Consider the following 22,500-nt stretch of genomic DNA (forward strand, 5'->3'; position numbering starts at 1 on the left):
GTCTCCTCCTCTCCTCCCTCCTTCACCTCCACCTCCTCCTCTCCCAGCTCCTCTCCGAACCCCACGTCCTCCTCCTCCCCTTCCTCCCCCGTCCACACCTCCTGTTTGAATGTCACCACAAAGGAGGCGGGCTTTTCGGTGGAGATGGTGGCGTCCCGGCGCAGCAGCGTGGCGTTGGCGGCCGTGATGGGCTCCATGTTCGCTCTGTCCATCATGGCGCTGCTGGTCGTCTACATGGGCCGCCGCGTGCAGCAGCACAAGTCCTGCGGCCACTCGCTGAAGAAGTACATGCAGCACGCCACCTCCATCCCCCTGAACGAGCTGTACCCGCCGCTCATCACGCTGTGGGAGAGCGAGGCCGAGAAGGACAAAGACGACAAGGAAGACGAGGAGAGGGAGGCGGGGAGGAGGGAGGAGGAGGCAGGGGGGAGTCAGATCGACACCACAAAGACGTACATGTGGTAGCTGGAGGAGGGGGAGGGGAGGGGAGGGGAGGTTTTAACGGAGAGACATCAGAGGGAGCGAGGGAGGGGGGGCGAGGGAGGAAAGAAGAGAACGAGGAAGTTACCAGCAAACAGAGGTCATGTGACTCCTGACGAGCCTGACAGACGAAGAGCAGGGTTAAAAAGATGTCATACAAACACAAACACCTGAGGCTGCAGAGAGCGAGGAGAGGAACTGACCGATCACCAGCTGGAGGAAAACAAACACGCCATGACGCCGTGCAGATTCACTCTAAAAGGAACATTCTGGTGTTTTTATTTTCATGTTTAGTTTGTTTACTTTAAATCCTGTTTCCATCCTCTAGGCTCCTGTGAGGAACTTCTGGTTTGTGTCTACTTTGGCGCCCTCTAGGGACAAAGCAGTACGTCTTTTCTCACTTGTCCTGTACCTGCAGAGATCCTTTTTTCTGACCAAAAACTCCCTTCTCTATTTTAATGATGACATTTATCACTCACAGTGAATATCTGCTGTGGATGATTTAAACATAGCGTGCTGTGATCTCGTCTGACCCCCCCCCAACTTCAAAACCACAGGAGCTTTAAGTTTCCATATTAGTTTCCTTCCTTTGGCTTCACTTAATCTCTATTAAGAGATTCTACAGAAATGCAGAATCTGAACACAGGGATTGAGCCAAAACATGTAAAACACCAGAATGATTCCGTCCTGAGTTCTTCTAATTCTGTTTCCAACAAACCAGTACGGTGGCCCTTAAGGTGCAAAAACATTTCACTGAACCTCAAAAAAATATTTCACAAAACGCAAAAAAAACGTCATGAAATGCAAAATCATGTGGTGACATTCCATCAGATTTATTTACATCTCACAAAGTTTTTAGAGTTGAACTTCAGGGCCACCGTACACGAGCTTTCCCCTGGACTTTTCATGTGTTTGTCAAACTGTGGGTCAGGGGCCGGTCGGGGGCCTTTCGCTGGTTTTAAACTGGAAGATTTTTTCCTCCTGCAGCATCTGAAGAGACTTTAAGACGAACTGTCGTCTGTGAGTCCAGATGTTTGATTCTCCTCTGCTGATTTCATCTCTTTCTCTTCCATTTCTCTTCCGTCCTCCCTCCGTCTCCTTGCTGTCAAAGCACATTGACAGAAGCTGTACTGTTAAAAAAAATCAGATTATTGTAATTTAGTTCATCTGATGAACACGAATGCAGCACTAACACTCAGCACAGGCAGCCTCGTGGAAGATTTCACTTTAAATCTTTTCAGAGATGCACTTAAGGGTCCCGTATTCAAATGTGCTGCTCGTCTCTCACAAAGGTCGCACACATCCGAATATTTCACAACATCATTTAGAATTAGGCTTTCATTTTACAGTATGACGTGTCCACTTCTTTCTTGTTGTTTTACAGTTTAAATACAACCGTTAGCTTATTCTCAAACCTCTGGAAACATCAAACCGTATGCAGATAATACCTTATTGTACAGGGTATATAAAACCGCTAGCTGCTTCTCAAACCTCCGAACAAACCGTTTGCAGATGACATCTTATTTTACAGGGTAAAAAAAACAGTTAGCTGCTTCTCAAACCTCCGAACATATCAAACCGTATGCAGATGACACCTTATTTTACAGACAGAAATCTAAACATATATAAATATATTTTTGCATGTTTTTTTATTTTTCTGAAGAACAGTTAAACGGAGACTTAAACATGTTATCAAAGACTTTCTGCTTTAAACAACGACGTGTTTTTATAGCTTTTATTTCACAGGGAAAAAAGCGGTTCGGTCTCAGTGATGTCACTTCCTGTCTCAGTGATGTCACTTCCTGTCTCAGCGTTCGGTTCTCTTTCAGTTCAGCTCTGAACTAAAAACAAACGTTGAGTCTGAGTACGGGACCTTTAATCTCTGCAGGCTCTTCACTTTACTTGACTCGCGCTGTCTTCGTCAGCATGAATGCATTACTGTTTTATTAGAAACACAGTGGTTGTCACGGTAACCATCTTCCTCTATAGTAATAACACCCTGCGTCCGTCAGCAGCAGGATGTATTCAGGTCAAAGAACATTCACTGTTACAGACCACGTGGAGAACTTTATCGACACTCTGTGCTCGGACAGTGACCACGCTGATGTTTTAATCTCTGTTTTATATCCTGTCACACCGACTTCTTCTTCTTCTTCTGGGTTTTTATCTGTTGCACTGGGAGGTGGAGGAGGGTGGTGCTGCATGCCTTTGCACTCATATTTAGGACTGTTTGTATAAAACCACGTCTGTGTGACCACCTGCAAACTGCCGGAGGACGTTCAATCTCTCTTCATGTCATGATGTCATCGTCACATGGCTGCAAAGAAACATCCCATAGTTATTTAAACAGCTTCTCTTGGATTCAAGAAAACAATGTCATGATGAAATTTACTGATGTCTGATTCATGACGTCGTCCTTTTGTCAGAATGAAACACAAATTTGACCGCAGCGACATGAAAAGGACGTTATATGAAGTAAGAATAATAATCATAATAATACTTTATTTGTATAGCACTTTTCTATACAAGTAACAAAGTGCTTTACAACAGAAAATAAAAGCAGAGAGACAATTAAAGCAACAGGCAGAGAGTAAACAAGCAGACAACAAAATCAGACTAATAAATTAAAATAAGAACAGAGTAAAAGCATTTTTATAAAAGAATGTCTTGAACGTCATCATTCAGCAGATTTAAAAACAGTTTGTGAGCGTGATCCGTCAGTTTGCAGGTTCGTCGTTCACTTTTAGCCAAATAATCCCTCAACTGTCACCAGATCACTTCAGGAACAAACACCCAAAGGATGCTGCGGGCAAGAGTTCACTATCTGTAGATATGAAAACATGATTATTATGAAGATGTTTCTTTGGTTCTCGGGAGGGTTTTCTGTTTTATATCACAGCGAACTGAAACCTTTCTGACTGTTGTTCTGAAGAATTTCTGAAGGCGTCACGTCAGACTCTGGGGAGGATTAATGGGCTTAAATTAAGAAAATAATGTGCAGATAAATTGATGATTAAATAACACATCATGAGTGATGGTCCCTTTTAAAGACTAAAGGATCTGCAGAAAGAAGTGTCAGAGTCAAGACCACACTAACCGAGTCCAAGACATACCCGACATAAAATATTTTGTCTGCAGAAAAAGTCAGTTAATCAGAAAAAAACACCAGAAGATGATATTTTTGCACGGTGTAAACATGAATCCTGAAAACCTCCAGAGTTCAGGTTGACAGCTGAGCTGTGGCGCCCTCCGGTGGTGATCAGAGGGAACAACAGTTACATCTCACTGCTCTCCTCATGACACTAAAATAAACTTGACAGTAATATGCAGGGTATTTTGTATAAAGTGTACCGCTCTATATTTGAAGACAACTATTGCTTATATTATTATTTAATTATACTCAACACTGAGCACCAACTGTAACTAAAGATTGTGTGTGTGTGTGTGTGTGTGTGTGTGTGTGTGTGTGTGAGTGTGTGTGTGTGAGTGTGTGTGTGTGTGTGTGTGTGTGTGTGTGTGTGTGAGTGTGTGTGTGTGTCTGTGTGTGTGTGAGTGTGTGTGTGTGTGTGTGTGTGTGTGTGTGTGTGAGTGTCTGTGTGTGTGTCTGTGTGTGTGAAGAAAGTTATATAAATACACACTTTGTCACTCCACAGCTTCTTGTCTGATTTCTGGTTGTATAAATCAGTTTGATTAAAAAGAAGTCTATGATATAAAAATGTTCCCGCTTCTTCTCAGTTCATTTATTCCCTCAGTAAATATTTCTCTGTTGAGTTTTATGATCTCAATCTTTAGTTTCACGTCTTCTTCCACACAGCATGATGGTCACTTAGTAAATTATGGTCCTATTTAGGGTCCAGGAAGAGGGGGCGGAGTTAGGGCGGGGCTACCTGAACTGAAGACTGTCTTGTTCAGTTGGACTAAAATACACTCTGAAGAGACATCCATCATCATCTATACCGCTTTTACCATTCAGGGTCGTGGGGGGGGGGGGGGGGGGGGGGGGGGGGGCTGGAGCTGATCCCAGCTGTCATTGGGTGAGAGGCGGGGTCACACCCTGGACTGGTAGACAGCCAATCACAGGGCTGACATATAGAGATAGACAACCAGTCACACTGATGCTGCATTCATGTGCTGCTCGGGTGGTCCAAGTTTCCGAGTTGGGAAGTTGTTCTTCCAACTTCAAAAGTGTTCATGTGATTTCAGTTAAGAAAGTCGGAATGATGTAACAAGAGCGCAAAAAAAAAGTTGATGCTCTGAAGAAGATCTGCGGAATGTAACTTTTACAAATTGTATTTGAGCAAGAAGTTGATGTGCAATACGTGAATTAATGAAAAGTATGTTAACATTACCAAAAGGTATTTTGCACCTCCATTTAATGATGATTCTGACGTCAAGTTGGGCACCTAATTCTTTTCAGTTTCTGAGTTGTTGTTGCGACTTCAGAAGCTGTTCACGAGCATTTTACAACTCGGAAACTCGTTTTTCCGATGTGTCTGACAGCACTTGAATGCAGCATAATAATAATAATAATAATACATTTATTTATAAAGCGCTTTAAATCAAAGTGCTGTACAAAGCAATACAGTTAAAATACAGGAAAAACATACAGAGAAATCCTGACTCATACTCAACAGTAAACAGATGAGTCTTTAACTTTGCTTTAAAAACCTCAACAGAACAAGCCTGCCTGATGTCCAGAGGTAAACTGTTCCAAAGTGTCGGTGCACGGAAAGAAAAAGCCCGCTCACCAACTGTCTTCTTTCTGACCTTTGGGACACTCAGAAGACCCCGTCCCCTGAGAACGCAGGGCTTGGGCAGGCACATAGGGGTTCACCAAGTCGGTAAGATACAATGGTGCGCTGCCATTTAATATTTTATAAGTTAGCAGCAGCACCTTAAAGTCTGCTCTGACATGAACAGGGAGCCAATGAAGAGACACCGGGGGTCATATCTGCAGGCTCCGGTCAGAACACGAGCTGCAGCATTCTGAACCATCTGCAGACTTCGCAGACTTTTCTTTGGCAGACCCGACAGAAGGACATTACAGTTATCCAGCCTAGATGACACAAAGGCATGGATGAGGACCTCAGCATCCTTAAACGACAAGATTGATCTGATCTTGGAGATGTTTCTCAGGTGGACAAAAGCATAACTTTATAACAATAGTGGAAGTTGTGTTAATCAAGTATCTCTCCTCCATATTTAGGGTTGGACGAGCAACATTCAGTCATTTACTATGCTATGAGTGACTGCTGTCAGATGGGGCCCCCTTAGGGAGGTTTACAACCGCCATTGCACACTATGCACATATTGAGCCGCTGCTGTGGTTAAAGGTTTGTCAACTCTCGGGTGAAGGTGCTGCCTGTCAACAGGCAAGGCATGCACCTGGTCGGGGCCCCTGAGTGCTGACAAACATTAAACCGCAGAAGTGGCTGAAAACGTGCAAATTTCGCAATAACAGTAGGAAACCTCCCTAAGGGAGCCCCATCTAACAGCAGACTGACAGACATAATGGCGGTTGAAAAGCGGCCCCCAAATAACGTTTGCCTAAGGCCCCTACAGGCACCAAAATTCCTTCCCAGGTTTCCCAGTTGTTGTCCCGACTTGAGCAGACATTTTCCGAATTGGAAAACTGTTTTTCCAACACCCCATGAATGCAGCCTAACTTTACGTGTTTTCTGGCCCCGCCCTCCGCTTCAGCTCCACCTCTTCATCCTTATGTGGTCACTTCTGGCTCAGCATTATCACATCCATAATAATATGGTGTTTACAAAAACTATGAGGATGATTTGAAAACTCACTCCCTGATTTACGTCGCTTTGGACCAAAGCGTCTGCTAAATAAATTGTTGAATATTAGATTAACTTTTCTGTTTTACTTGATAAGCGCAATAAATCGGACCTGTCTTGTTAGGTGTCTGCATGATTGAGGCTGAAGTTTAAATCCAACAACTACAACTCTGAAAGTCGTCTTTACGATGTGTCCGACAACACATGAATGCATCGTAACTGTCCTAACTTTCCATCGACCAGAAGGGCCTTACTTTATTTCAAAATAAAAGCACACAGCAAGTAAAGTACTCTCAGCTAAAGTACAAAATTTCAAAAATAAAAGCCTAACTATTTTTATTTTAAAATGCTAAATAATTAAATTTCAAACACGTGATCAAAAGTGTGCTTAACCATGATTAAAAATGTTAATCATTTGACAGCCCCAATATATATCCCGAAATTTCTGATGGATTCATTTCTGTTGTACACACCTGTCTGATGAAATAGCCTAGATGTATTTATTTTAAGTGTAAATACTTTTTGATGCCAAATCTGACACTGATTTGATAATAATTCCTGATATTTCGACTTTTTTCTCAAATCAATCAAACTTTATTACGGATCCAGATAGGAAACTACAAAAGACATGAAATACAAAACACAGAATAAAAACATGCAACATAAATTCAATGCGTGTTATAAAATCACTCAATAAATAAAAATTCCCTCAGAGGATAAACCCAGTGTTTCCATATCCTGGATTGATCGCATGCAGTGCTGCACTTGATGCTCTTCAAGGATGATTTAGTTATAATGAGTTATTGAGCTGGTAAATACATTTCAAAATAAGGTTTCTCATCCCTACGGCCACAAATATTTCCCTGGCGCTACACCACCGAGGTCTTCAAAGCAAGACTCTCAAAGTGCACAATGGGGGAATAAATCGTCCTCCTGTTTGGCCCTAATCCTCTTCCGTAGTTCTACACGTTTACCCCTCTGACAGATACACATCTCTGTTTTGTTCCCCTCAGGTCATACCGACTCTCTCTTCAAAACAACCTGAATACTGAGGCACAGTCAGTTATTTTGTGCTGTTGTAAGTTAAACTAAATCACAACAGTTTAATGAATGTAAATTAACAAAGTAGAAGAAAATAAAGGACAGAAATGAACCTCATATATGATCATGTTTAATCAGTCAAATAATAAAAAATGATGGTCGATAAACGGCCTGACGTAAAACCTGCCGTCGCAACAGGGAAGTGACGTCACAGCCCTCCGTCAGATTGTGTTGATGTTTTGTGGACTGGACGGCTGAACGGGAAGAGGGAGACGCTTCTTGTTTTTGTTCAACTAAACCGTCGAAAAGGAGCCAAGTCGGGTTTTATTTCGGTGTTTTCGGTTCGTAAGGAGCCTCTGCTCGGTTTATTTAACCGAGCGGCCGGGCCGGAGGGCGAACACACCGAACAGTTTGATCCAGAAAGGGAGGACTCGTCACCCTCTGACCCCCTCCCTGCCTCCCTCACACACACACACACACACACACACACACTCACACACACTCACACAGCCACCATGACAATTCTCCCGAAGAAGAAACCGAGCTCTGGGGTCGGCGTGTCGGATCACACCGATGACAGTGACCGTCGCAGCAGCTCCGACCCTCACCCTCACCCTCACCCGGGGCGGACGGGCGCCCGGCCGAGGGCTTCACCTCCGCCCTGGTCCTACCAGCCCGCTCCGCCCTCAGCGAGGGACGACCGGCGGAGCATCGAGGCGAGCTCCCGGCCGCAGCAGGCCTCTCCGCCGCCGGTCGGCTCTGTGTCTCCGGTGGGTCCCGTTGACAGTCGGGACAGCAGCGGCGGCATGGTGTCCGGGTCCCGCGGGGAACTCGTCGTGTCGGCGGGCGTCGTCGGTTGCGGCGGAGCTATCGGCAGCTGCTGCTCCGGGCCCGGGCTTAGCAAGAGGCGGCGACAGGCAGGCACCTGCTCCGGCGGGGTGGTGGCAGCTCTGGCCGGTGGAGGCCAGCCCGGGGTAACCGGACCGGGTGGAGTGGGGTCCAGCCAGGAAACCGAGGAAGGAGCCGGAAACAACAGCGAAGACGAGTACGAGAACGCGGCCCGGCTGCAGTCCGTGGACCCTGCCACCGTGGAGCAGGTACGAAGCTAACGCTAGCTATAATAACATTAGCAATAAGCTAACAACACAGTGGAGCTGATGGGAAGCTACCGCTAGCTGATGTAGCATTAGCAGGGAGCTAGCAAAGCACAATGCTAACACTGCTGTGTACACACAGGTGATATAAACAGTAAAAGGTGAGGTGTCGATGGGTTAGCATTACCTTTAAGGTACTTTAACACGCTAATTAGTGTAAATTGTGCTTTTTATCAATCAAATTTAATTCTTGTTTTTTTTTTGCTCCGTTTCATTAAAGATTTGAGATTCAATGTTTGTTTTAAATTAAAAATAAATAAACGTAAATAGATAAACAAACAGATGATAAAGGAAAGCCTTTAAAGATCAGATATAAATTAAAAAACTGAAAATACACATATTAGAAACTTAAATACATTAATGAACAATACAAACTTTTAAATGACCGTAAAACTTAAATTAAAAACCCTGGCTTTTATTTACGTCAGTCTATGAATGAATCCTGCCTTTAATAAAGAAAAGATAAACTTTATTAATCCCTCATGGGGGAAATTTGGTTGTTACAACAGTTTAAAAAAAAAAAAAAAAAGAGGAAGAGACTCAGCTAAAATAGCAAGAAGTTAAAAACAGACATATTCTCAGTAATTCAATAATATAAGAAATATATGGTGGCTGCATCGCGGTGCAGTGGTTAGTGCTGTCGCCTCACAGCGAGGAGGTTCCTGGTTTGAATCCCCGTCTGACGGGAGTCTCTCTGTGAGGAGGTTCCTGGTTTGAATCCCCGTCTGACGGGAGCCTCTCTGTGAGGAGGTTCCTGGTTTGAATCCCCGTCTGACGGGAGCCTCTCTGTGTGGAGGTTCCTGGTTTGAATCCCCGTCTGACAGGAGTCTCTCTGTGTGGAGGTTCCTGGTTTGAATCCCCGTCTGACGGGAGTCTCTCTGTGTGGAGGTTCCTGGTTTGAATCCCCGTCTGACGGGAGCCTCTCTGTGTGGAGGTTCCTGGTTTGAATCCCCGTCTGACGGGAGCCTCTCTGTGTGAAGGTTCCTGGTTTGAATCCCCGTCTGTCGGGAGCCTCTCTGTGAGGAGGTTCCTGGTTTGAATCCCCGTCTGTCGGGAGCCTCTCTGTGAGGAGGTTCCTGGTTTGAATCCCCGTCTGTCGGGAGTCTCTCTGTGAGGAGGTTCCTGGTTTGAATCCCCGTCCTTCAGGAGTCTCTCTGTGAGGAGGTTCCTGGTTTGAATCCCCGTCCTTCAGGAGTCTCTCTGTGTGGAGTCTGCATGTTCTCCTTGTTCATGTGTGGGTTCTCTCCTGGTTCTCCGTCTTCCTCCCACAGTCCAAACACATGCTCGTTAGGTTAACTGCTGACTCTCTGAATGTGAGTGTGGCTGGTTGTCTGTCTCTATATGTCAGCTCTGTGATTGGCTGGTGAACATTCCGGGGTGTAACCCCAAGAGACAACCTTCATGATAAGCCGATCATGAAGTGTTTGAGGACACAGCTGTGTTTTGTCTCTAGTTTCATATTAACGCTCTGAAATGGCACCAAAACAAAAGAGGCGGAGCCAAATTATGAAGATTCTTTCTGTTGATTGACAAAATGTGAAGTAGACCGTGACGCTGATGGCAGGTTCAACACTTTGATTCTAATACATGTTAATGTGTAATTGAAGAAAGGTCTAATCTCACATTAAAACCTAATTTATACAAGTTGTTCATTATTAAAATCAATACAACATAAAAGTGTTCTGTTCCACGATTAAAGGAGCAGTATGTAACTCTGACCCCTAGTGTTTAAAATGGGTACTGCAGTTCTAAACGTTATAGAGAGCTGTCTCCCCCCCCCCCCCCTCCTCTCTAGAGTCCATGCTCACACAGGTCACCATGTGGTGGACTCTGAAGCTTCAGTGTTTATCCAGCTCTGCATGGGTCTGTAAACCTTTCTGTGTTCTAACCTCTCTCCATTTTTCAAAAGCATCTCCAATATTGATCCTAGTTTGAGCACGTTTCTGCTCGTGGAGCTTATTAGAAACATGCAGAGGCTTTTTAGGTCGGGTACAATCACTTCTATCTGAACCACTTCTCTTGCCCGCTTCCATCACTGCAACACCTGTTGACCTGATAACTGCTCTCATATCTGACAAACCGAGGGGCGTCCAAAATGGCCGTGTGGGGGCGCCTTAAAACCGCCTACCTTCTCTTATTTAAGATAAGTACCCTTGAGGTTAAATTAACAGTTTGGTCTCTAAAAGAAAATCAGTGTTCCTTTTGTAAACCTGAAAAATGTCAGCGCCTGGAAAGAAATTAATTCTGGGTAATGCAGTTCTTTTAGCTCAGCAGTGCTGTTACTGTTTACCTGTGTGCTGTATACACAGACTGATGTGTGCGCGTGTGTCTTGTCTCTTTGTGGTTGTGTGTGTGTGTATGTATGTGTGTGTGTGTGTGTTCAGCAGGAGCACTGGTTTGAAAAAGCTCTGACAGAAAAGAAAGGCTTCGTCATCAAGAAGATGAAGGAGGACGGAGCGTGTTTGTTCAGAGCCGTGGGTGAGTTATACACACAAACACACACACACGCCTCGTTCTCTCCTCAGGTGTGTCTATGCAGTTCCTCCGGTCACCAGCAGGTGTCGCTGTTCATCTTCTCCTTTGTGCTGCTGTTTCACTCTCAGTTCTTTCTAAAAGTTATTTTTCTAAAAGATTTATTTGTCATGGTATGTTCCTGCAACGGTGCATAACAGAGAATGTTTAGGGTGTGCACGGGGTACCTTGTTGTTTACAAATAAAATTACACACACTTTTTTTGCCCGGAAAAAACACTAAGGCCGTGTTCACACTTGACTTCTTTTTTCAACTGCCTGCGCCTTTTTAAATACGACCCTGTGGAAAAAGGAAAAAGTATGACGCCTTTTCAAAAAGCGCTGCACCCGACGCCTTTTTCTGTTGAATTATTTCAACTTTTCAGAAAAGCGCTGGTTGACGTCAAGCGCCTTTCTGACAGCTGACCAATCAGGACGAGTAGTAACCTACGTCCCGCGTTACCTGCCCAAAAACGGCAAACTTCCACCAGATATGTGTGCATTGCTTGTCCGCTCCGGTCTGTTATGGGTCCGTGCATCCTCATCCGTCAACACCCACCGGCTGTGTTCTCAGTCCGCAGCATGGAGAGCACAGCCGGACAGCTGGAGTATGAAGACAAAGGAATTCCCCCGGTAATGTGACAGATTCACTCGCGACAGCACGAGATAATACGATGTTCGTGGTATAAAACTCAATAAAAACCTTATAAACACATAAACACACACACAAACAGTCGTTTTTCTGAACCGTCAAAACGGAGGGTTTGAGAGAGGACGAAGGCGGAGGGAGACGATGGGGGGAGTGGTGGTAACAGAGTGGAGATGTGAGTCCCCCTTGTGTTCAATGACCGGCACACAAAAAAGTCCTGAACAGCAACATGAGGAGAAAAAGGCAAACAGGGGGCGACTGAGCCGGACACACCGCAAAAAACTAGGGCGATGACCGCTCACCAACGGTCCAAATAGGACCGAAGGCCAACGGTCTCCTTGGTGTGTCAGGGCCTTGAAAATACAGACAGAGCGCAGAGTCTGTGCAGAAACAGACACCACACACATCAGCTAGATTATCACTGATACCTGAGATTGAAGGTTTTGTCTTTATCCTATTTGTTCTGAAATCTTCCCCGTTTTGCATCTTGTTACTTTTTAAAGTGGTTAAAATGAGCCGTACGTGTTTAGGGACCTTTTCTGAATGCCTTTAGTGCTGCAGGTTGATAATTAAAAACAAGAAAGTTTACAATTAGTACACAGGACTTATATTTGTGTTGCCATGGCGTCAGTACAGGTATTCATATTGCTTTTTTAAGGTTTATTGTGTTTTTTTTTTGTGACTTTACTTAGAGACAGGACAGTCATCATCAACCTTTATTTAAGTTCTCCGAGAGATCATTGAGGGCGACCCTCATTTACAATGATGCCGAGAAAACATACATAAATGATAAACAACGAGAGATGAGATAAAGCTACTACAGAAAATAAAATCAATAAAAGAGCAATAAGAACAATAAAATATATACACTAAAATAATTTAAAAGCTTGAAATGACTACAGTGATAAGTCAGTAATTAAAATCAAATAAAACAGTTACAGTCAGGTATTGGGTGCTTAAAAATAATATTTCCCAAGTGCCCATAAGGGATAAAAGTGCTCAAGTTCAGTGGATAGAGTCAGAAATCAGAGAGAGAGTGGGGAACGACATGCAGGAAATGAGTCACAGGTCGGATTCGAACCTGTGTTGCCCGCTTGGAGGGCGGTGGTCTCTGTACATGGGGCACATACACTAACCACTAGGCTACCGGCGCCCTGAGTAGTGACAAGTATTTTACCCTAAAAATCCTGTTTGTGCTGCTGCTGTGAGTCTGCTCAGACAGTAGAGGGCGCTCTGATACAGACAGACAGACAGACAGACAGACAGAGTGTGTGTGTGTGTGTGTGTGTGTGTGTGTGTGTGTGTGTGTGTGTGTGTGTGTGTGTGTGTGTGTGTGTGTGTGTGTGTGTGTGTGTGTGTGTGTGTGTGTGTGTGTGTGTGTGTGTGTGTGTGTGTGTGTGTGTGTGTGTGTGTGTGTGTGTGTGTGTGTGTGTGTGTGTGTGTGTGTGTGTGTGTGTGTGTGTGTGTGTGTGTGTGTGTGTGTGTGTGTGTGTGTGTGTGTGTGTGTGTGTGTGTGTGTGTGTGTGTGTGTGTGTGTGTGTGTGTGTGTGTGTGTGTGTGTGTGTGGTGGGAAGGTATGCAGATATGTGGGTCAGAGTGAAAGATGAGGGTTTCAGCTCCATTCAGAGTGGAGCGTCTGTTTCAGATAACATATATTATGTTTCTGCTCTTATGTCATCACACTCCTACCTGTGTGTGTTACCTGTGTGTGTGTGTTACCTGTGTGTGTGTTGTACATGTTGTGCTGTTCCTGTAACCTCACACCTGTCTTCCTGTTGTTAGATTATAAACTCTGATTGTTCCTGGGTTTCACACACCTTCACTTCTGTCCCAGTTTAGAGGCCTCATTTAAACGCACATTTACCCAGCATGCTTTGAGAGCTGACCTGCATGTGTGTGGTTTTTTGTCAGCTTAAACGTTCGTCTGAAAGTCCCGTGTAATTTAGACGGCGGGTCTTTCCTCTCCTACACACCTGTCGTACGAAATGTTTTGTAAAGTTTCTGGACTTTTTGGTATCGATCGTTGAAATGTCAGATTGTGTCGTTTTAAAACATTTGGTTTCTGAAAGTCTCAAAGTTTGTGAAATGTTGACGAGCGTCTGGTGCAGGTTTGACCTCCACACAACGTGGACGTCATCTCGTCCGTCAGAGTTTCTGTGATAAAGTGAAGTTAAAATGTCAGTGTGTCTCGGTTTAAGTCCGAACCTTCTCACTTCTGTTTTCAGGGACTTTGTTTCTTTGCTTTGTTTGACATTTCAAAGAAATCACACACACACACACACTCACACACTCACACAGATACACAGATATACACACACACACTCACACACACACACTCACACAGATATACACAGATACACACACACACACACACACACACTCACACAGATATACACAGATACACAGATACACACACACTCACACAGATACACACACACACACACACACTCACACAGATACACACAGATACACACACTCACACACAGATACACTCACACACTCACACAGATACACAGATATACACACACACACTCACACACACACTCACACAGATATACACAGATACACACACACACTCACACAGATATACACAGATACACACACACTCACACACAGATACAGATACACAGATATACACACACACACTCACACACACACACACACACTCACACAGATACACACACTCATACACACACACATACACACACACACCTGCCTACCTGAAACAGAAAGTGGACAGTGTGGTGTCAAACAGGTTTGACACATCAAACATTTCACAGTCCAGGTGTGTGTGTGTGTGTGTGTTCTGTGGAAACGGTGTCATTTCTGATCAGGTTTCGCAGCCTGAGGATCATGAGACGATCTCCATAAAAACATTTTTGAAATGGTTTTGTTTTGTTGTGTAAACATACACACACACACACACACACACACACACGGGGACTAGGAAGCGCTGGCTGTGCGCTCGGGAGTGTTTGCCTGAAACGTTTGTGCTCTTAGAAGAAAAGCGTTGCATGTCCGTCCTGTCTCCATGACAACAGTCTGTTGACGACGGTCGCTGTGTGACCGACACTGCTCCGTTATTTTTACTGCATGTTTTATATTTGAGATCGTTTATTTCCCGTTCAGGCGAGGAGGATGAGGGTACAAGACACGATCTTTAGGCGCCTAAACTACGGGGAATATCAAACATTTGGAAAAGAGCACCGGGGACACCGACAGCGCCTTTCTGAAAAGTTGAAAGATTTTCAACTTGAGCATAAAGAAGGAGGAGCACAAAAAGACGCTGACGCTGTGTTCCCTGCACCCACAACATCGTGTACTGTCCTGTTGCATCGTTTTCCTGAGAACTGCAACGCTCTTCACCAGCTTTAGATTCTCTGTCGACTGCGTTAAACCATCGAGTCTTTGTTTCCAACAAGTTTCAGTTCAGAGTCGGGCACTGTTCCAATTTGTTTGTACGCGTCAACTATTTGAACCATGGAAGACGCTGGCTTCAGGTTAATGACAAAACTTTGTTAAACACAGCTGGGTGTGAGATGAAACCTGTCTGACCTGTCAATCATTCCTCTCTGACAGTAAATGTTAACACGGTAAACACAAGCAAAAACCTGTTCTAGAAAACAAAACAGTGACTGTACCTTTAAGGTAATATCGACATATCCTCCTCCTCTTCTTCAGAGTAAATAAGTCTCAGAGCTCCTCAAAACATGTGTGTGAAGTTTCTTGTTCTAAATCCACTCTGATCCTGTATTTGATCATGTCTATAAACCCCTCTATTTCAGCCCTGCTCAGAACAGGCTGTTTCTGTGTCTGTACCTTTAAATATGTAAATGAGCTGTGTCTGACCACGCCCCCTCTCTGGAAGGGCTTGGGTGTACTCTGTGCTTTCTCGCTCCATGTCCTATTGTTTACGGTGAGAAGGCAGACTCAGGGCAGAACAAACACCTAGCTGTGGGAGTGTCACCCACCTGGGGGAGGGGCTACTGCCCTTTGTGATGTCATGAAGGGAAAATCTCCAAACGGCCTGTTTGAGCACACATTTTCTGAAAAGTGGAGCAGGCAGAAGACGGAGAGGATGGACTTTTCTCATCATTGGGGGGTTTGTAGACGGACTAGAGACACAGGGTGAAGTGGATTTAAATAAGATGTGGCGGGATGTAACACATTACTGCACCAGTTATAATCAAATAATGAAGCTAACGTATGAAGCCGCAGGAAATACTCAGTTAAAGTACCTCAAAAGAATTCTTTAGTTTAGTTTCTGTTGGAGTTTTCATCCAGAGTGAGACATTACACCGACAATTTAACATCCTGCTCCTGTTTGTTTGTCTATAAAATTCTTTCTAGAGAAAGATGATGTGCTGGTCTTTAGCCGTGCGTGCGTGCGTGCGATGACCAGCAGCCTGTGGGGGGCGCTGTCAGCTCCGTCTGCTCTGCTGCTGCTGTCTCAGTATGTCAATGAGTCCGAGTGATGTTCAGGGCGTGTGACGCTGCTGGCTGCTTGTTTTCATCTCTCATCTGATTCCTGAAGAACAACAACAGACTGATTTTACACACACACACACACACACACAGTCAGCTGATCCACTCTGCATACCAACATTGTTGTTAGAAACACTCAGTCAGAAAGTATTTCAATATGAAACAAACAACCCGAGCGAGAGCAGAGTTCACCTCACGGCTGAAGGCTAACGAGCCGACTCATCAGGGCTGAAGAGCTTTCTTTGCATTTTTTGAATTTTCTTTTGACGTTTGTGACTGATGAAGGCCACCTTCAGTGACCTCATCTGTGGGTCGCTTTTGTGATGTGAACAGTTTGAAGCCCCCTCACTGACTCTTAAGCCTCTTAACAAACACCTAGCTGTGGGAGTGTCACCCACCTGGGGGAGGGGCTACTGCCTTTTGTGATGTCATGAAGGGAAAATCTCCAAACGACCTGTTTGAGCACACATTTTCTGAAAAGTGGAGCAGGTTAAAGACGGAGAGGATGGACTTTTCTCATCATTGGGGGGTTTGTAGACAGACTAGAGACACATGTTAGAGTTAGAGGAACATGGGGAAGTAGATTTAGTTTAATATGTGACCTTTAAACTTCCTCATTCATGTCAGAAAATAAAGAGTCTTTGTTTTGTTTTTACAAAGAAGGAACTTAAAGATCTTTCAGGACAGTATGATGAGTCTTTTCAAAAGTAAATCTAAAGGAAAAGAAGCAGCAGCTCGTCTGATGATTTGATAGTTTTGAGTTTTATGTCAAACCGTGTTCCAGCTTTTTAAACGTTTTGTAAACAAAGTATTGGATGAAATGAATCCGGACGCTCAGAGCAGACGATCTGTTACTCAACATCACGTGCTGTCAGCTGTTTCCTTCCAAACATGAGGAAAACTTTGTGTCATGATTCAAACCTGTTAAGCAACTTCTGATTGGTTGGTCAGAGATGTGTGTCCCGCATGCTCCCTGCGTGCTCATAACCTCCCAGCATGCACTGCTGCTGGTCATGCTGTGTCAAGAGTCCTTTCATCTTTCAGCCCACATGAATCATCCATCTGATTATTTTCCTCTTCTGCTGTGTATGAAATCATCATCAGCTGACGGTGGAAATGTCAGATGTCCGAGCGTCCCTGAACGCAGCGCATGAGGATGACACGAGAGCAACCCGTGTTGACATGACGCCGTCGCTGCTCCAGCTGAACTGGTTTCACTCAGTCTGATGTGTTTATGACGAGGTTGTCACGGTAACCTTGTCAGTCATCCCTGAAGGTGTTTTTCCTCTCGATACAAACATCCTGTCTGGCGTGTCAGGACTCCTAATACTTTAATATGCAAAAAAAAACAAAAAACAGCGTGATCAGCTGACGGTTCAAAATCAACAGTTTGAAAAAAAACAACAACTTCAGAATTTAAAACTTTGAAACGTTTCTAGTAAAAATCAAATGATATGGATATCTGTTTATGTTACCACGGCAACCAAAACAAATGCAGCAGCCAGTATGTCCTCCTTCTAACTTTAGATTCTGCTCCTGAATGCTCTGGATTTGTTTGGACCAGAGAAGGTAGGCGCTTTTAAGACACGCCCCCACACGGCCGTTTTGGACGCCCCTCGGTTTGTCAGATATGAGAGCAGTTATCAGGTCAAACCAACAACCAGATCAGGAGGATTCAGGGCCAGTAGTCCTGAAATTCTCTAGAAATGTTCAGGAGTGCATGTGTGAAAAAGGCCATGCCTCTTGCCCTTCTTCTTCAACGCCATAACACCATGTGAATTCACAGCCTTGGACGCCAATGTTGCACGGTTGCTTTTGCGGTGTGTAAATAAAAAGGTGTAATGAGGGCGGAGCTTTGTTGCGGCTTTGAAAAGGGCTAAAGAAGAAAATAAGGGAAGGATGGAATTAATGTAGAAAGGAAGTCAGTCCCTTTCTTTTTAGCTTTAACAAACTGACGAAGGAGAAAGGGAACAAAGGAAGGAAGAAGTGTACAAACCAAAGGACGAAGGGGAGATCGAAGGTAGGAAGGAAGGAAGAACCAAACTGAAGAGGAAATATAAAATGATGTGACAGAGGACGAGAGAACAGATGAATGAAGGAATGAGGAACGCGTTGTAACTGGCTGGTTGGTGGTTTATATGGTCGCTCTGCTCCGTGACTCAGTGACCTCTCTGCTGTCTTCCAGTCATGTGATCTACGACCTGTCACTGGGTCACATGACCCGGCTGAAGCAAACTTCTCATTCACTGTCAGAGTCAGTCAGGAGGAGTTAACCGGAGGGAAGGTCACTGACCTCTGACCTCTGCCGCATTCTTTTCACTCAGTACTGTGACTGTGTCAGCCAATAAGACGGCGCCGTCTGTGTGGCGTAAACAAGTCAAACCTCATTCTGACGGGTTAAACGTTGTATTGTTTTAGCTCGTTTAGCGGTTGCGTTATTTAGCGGGTCGTCCACTAAGGGCAGGGTAGTCGGCGGTTTGATTCCCCGGCTCTTCCTGTCCTTGTGTCCAAGTGAACAAGACATTGAACCTTAAGTCGCTCCCGATGGTCACCTCTCGAGGCAGCTCCGCCGCCATTGGTCTGTCTGTGAATGAGAGTATTTACCAATGCTTTCTTCTTCTTTTCTCATTTAAAGGCGGCTTGCAAACGGCATTCAGATGAGCTACAGCAAGAGTACAATGAGGCGCCGGGAAAAATATATTTTAAAGATGAGATAAAAGTTGTATGAACATTTGGATTTTTTAATAAATTAATAACTTTTCAGAATATTCAAAAGAGCTGGTTATCATCTTAAGTCAACACAGAGTTACTGTGAGCGCCGTCGTCCAATCACAGACGAGATCGCATTCGAGCAATCTGTGAAATTTAAATATGAAGTTCAACATAACATACCACTCAGGGAGCAGTGTCGGTCATACGGCGGCCGTTGTCATAGAGACAGGACAGAACAGACACTGCATGCGCTTCATACAACGCCAAAGTGGTTGATTGTGGCCTCGGTGATGTCATCAGTTTGTGCGGTCAGGGAGAACTGACCCACACACACACACACACACACACACACACACACACACACACACAGCGACACAGACAGACACACACACACACACACACACACACACACACACACACACACACACACACACACACACACACACACACACACACACACACACACACACACACACACACAGACAGACACACACACACACACACAGAGACACAGAGACACAGACACACACACACAGACACACACACACACACACACAGACACACACACACACACACACAGACACACACACACACACACACACAGAGACACAGACACACACACACACACAGAGACACAGACACACACACACACACACACACAGAGACACAGACACACAGACACACAGACACGCACACACACGCACACACACAGACAAACACGCACACAGACACACACACACACACACACACACACACACACAGACAAACACACACGCAGACGCAGGTTATGTGTTGTCATGGTGGCTGTTCTGGGTCATTTTGTGTCATTTAAGCAAACAGGAAGTTGTTTTTCCTGCCAAACAGGAAGATACATTTTGCAGAAGGAGGAAGTCAGTGTAACCTCGTCAGACCCTGACCCGATTGGCCAGCTTTGATGTGACACTTGTTATTTTCTAACATATTGCAACGACAAACATGTTTATAAATCATTTTTATTTCTGCTTTCTCAGTGATCACTGTCACTTACTGCGATACCCAGAATGCATTGCACTCTGCAGGCTGGTGCTGTTGGTCAGGGTGGAGACGGCCTGTGAGGTGCAGATAACAAACTTTATCGACACCAGCAGCAGAACAAACAGAACAGAAACCCGCCCCTTTCTTAGAATAATGTCCAGACTGACCAATCAGAGCGCTAGCTGTGGTTTGTTTTGCATGCGTGTGTGTGTGTGTTTTTTGTGTTTGTGGTTTATTATTAATTCTGCAGAAGTCTATCTGTGGTGTTTCGCAGGAACTAGCTCACGTTTACCCTCCGCTGTTTCCTCTTTCCTCTCACTGTCTCCTTCTCTCCTCTCCTGTATCCTCCCTTGTTTCCTCTCCTTTCCCTTCTCCTTTCCTGTCCTCTTCTTCTGTGTTTCTCTTCCTCTCATCTCTCCTTGTCTTCTCCTGTCCTTGTTATCTCCTCCTCTGGTCTCCTTGGTCTCTCCTCTCCTCTCCTCTCCTCTCCTCATCTCTAGTCTCCTTGGTCTCTCCTCTCCTCTCCTCATCTCTAGTCTCCTTGGTCTCTCCTCTCCTCTCCTCATGTCTAGTCTCCTTGGTCTCTCCTCTCCTCATCTCTAGTCTCCTTGGTCTCTCCTCTCCTCTCCTCATCTGTAGTCTCCTTGGTCTCTCCTCTCCTCTCCTCTCCACTTGTCTCCTCATCTGTAGTCTCCTTGGTCTCTCCTCTCCTCTCCTCTCCTCTCCTTGGCCTCTCCTCTCCTCTCCTCTCCTTGGTCTCTCCTCTCCTCTCCTTGGTCTCTCCTCTCCTTGGTATCTCCTCTCCTCTCCTTGGTCTCTCCTCTCCTCTCCTCTCCTTGGTCTCTCCTCTCCTCTCCTCTCCTTGGTATCTCCTCTCCTCTCCTCTCCTTGGTCTCTCCTCTCCTCTCCTTGGTCTCTCCTCTCCTCTCCTCCTCTCATTTCCTTGGTCTCTCCTCTCCTTGGTCTCTCCTCTCCTCTCCTTAGTCTCTCCTCTCCTCCTCTCCTCTCCTCCTCTCCTTGGTCTCTCCTCTCCTCCTCTCCTCTCATTTCCTTGGTCTCTCCTCTCCTCTCCTCCTCTCATTTCCTCGGTCTCTCCTCTCCTCTCCTTGGTCTCTCCTCTCCTCTCCTCTCCTTAGTCTCTCCTCTCCTCCTCTCCTCTCCTCTCCTTGGTCTATCCTCTCCTCTCCTTGGTCTCTCCTCTCCTCTCCTCCTCTCATTTCCTTGGTCTCTCCTCTCCTTGGTCTCTCCTCTCCTCTCCTTAGTCTCTCCTCTCCTCCTCTCCTCTCCTCCTCTCCTTGGTCTCTCCTCTCCTCCTCTCCTCTCATTTCCTTGGTCTCTCCTCTCCTCTCCTCCTCTCATTTCCTCGGTCTCTCCTCTCCTCTCCTTGGTCTCTCCTCTCCTCTCCTCTCCTTAGTCTCTCCTCTCCTCCTCTCCTCTCCTCTCCTTGGTCTATCCTCTCCTCTCCTCTCCTTAGTCTCTCCTCTCCTCCTCTCCTCTCCTCTCCTTAGTCTCTCCTCTCCTCCTCTCCTCTCCTCTCCTTGGTCTCTCCTCTCCTCTCCTCTCCTTGGTCTCTCCTCTCCTCCTCTCCTCTCCCCTCCTTGGTCTCTCCTCTCCTTGGTCTCTCCTCTCCTCCTCTCCTCTCCTTGGTCTCTCCTCTCCTCTCCTCCTCTCCTCTCCTCTCAGTGTGTGTAGGTTGTTTGATGAATCACCCTCTGGTGATCTGCAGGGAGTTTCCCTCTGAATCACACACTCCCGCTTTGTGTGTGTTTTTCTCTCCAATAATTTGCATTAAACGGATAACCACACACACACACACACACACACACACACACACACATTTAACTCTACTTTTTTTAACTCAACAATTCAAACCCAAAGACCTTACATCAACAAAACTGTTCACTAAGGGGGAGGTGGTTTTTAACGCTCTGGACGCCGGCTGAAACACGGGCACACAGGCTCTTTTACGCTTTTATCCACAAAGCTTACGAGGAGGTTGAACAACTGTCTCTCCTGCTGTTACCTGGCAACCGAATCCTGCATGCTGTCAACAAACAAAGACAGAAGTTATCAAACACAACGACACAATCAGATTCAACGTTAAGTTCACGTCGTACCTGATGAGAGCCTGAATCAACGTTTTGTGACTTCAGCCTGTTAGACTCTGTGAACTGCATGAACCTGGAGCCCCCACACACACACACACACACACACACTCAAACATACATGCACACACACACACACACACACACACACGCACACACATGCACACACACACACACACACACACACACACACACACACACACTCAAACATACATGCACACACACACACACACACACACACACACACATACATGCACACACTTCTTAGCAGTATGTAAATGAGACTCACTTGGTCTAATTTCCAGCAAGTCACATGGTCTGTCACCACAACGATTCTCAGAACGCCACCGACTACTTCCTTTTTCTCACCAGCAGTGAGTGTGTGTGCGTGCATGAGTGTGTGTGTGTTGTGGATGGATGTGATGAAACACACACACACTCATAACAGAACTAACACGCATGGTTGTGCAGCAGCAGGTGTGAACAAACAGGGGACTCTCTCTACACATCATCGTGCGTGCATGCGTGCGTGCGTGCATGCGTGCGTGCGTGCGTGCGTGT

General features: G+C 45.4%; 2 protein-coding genes across 3 annotated transcripts in view; both read left to right on the forward strand.

Annotated features, from left to right (window-relative positions):
• si:ch211-180f4.1 (uncharacterized protein LOC100144405 homolog) lies at window positions 1-2,264 on the forward strand (the record flags this gene model as incomplete). Its single annotated transcript, XM_061057300.1, has 1 exon — window positions 1-2,264. A coding segment is annotated over one exon (465 nt), but the record flags the coding sequence as incomplete, so codon positions are not given.
• A 5,264-nt stretch (window positions 2,265-7,528) lies between these two features.
• otud5a (OTU deubiquitinase 5a) overlaps window positions 7,529-22,500 on the forward strand; it is a 21,816-nt gene continuing 6,844 nt past the window's right edge. Inside the window, exons 1-2 of one of the 2 annotated variants that reach the window (XM_061058447.1) lie at window positions 7,529-8,407; window positions 10,852-10,942. In XM_061058447.1, coding sequence (XP_060914430.1) covers window positions 7,826-8,407; window positions 10,852-10,942 — 673 coding nt within the window. In that variant the 5' untranslated portion in view covers window positions 7,529-7,825. Of the gene's footprint in view, window positions 8,408-10,848; window positions 10,943-22,500 lie in introns of both variants that reach the window. The other variant, XM_061058446.1, reaches the window with a different exon arrangement.

This window comes from Labrus mixtus, chromosome 15, assembly GCF_963584025.1.
Source record: "Labrus mixtus chromosome 15, fLabMix1.1, whole genome shotgun sequence".
Lineage (NCBI taxonomy): Eukaryota > Metazoa > Chordata > Actinopteri > Labriformes > Labridae > Labrus > Labrus mixtus.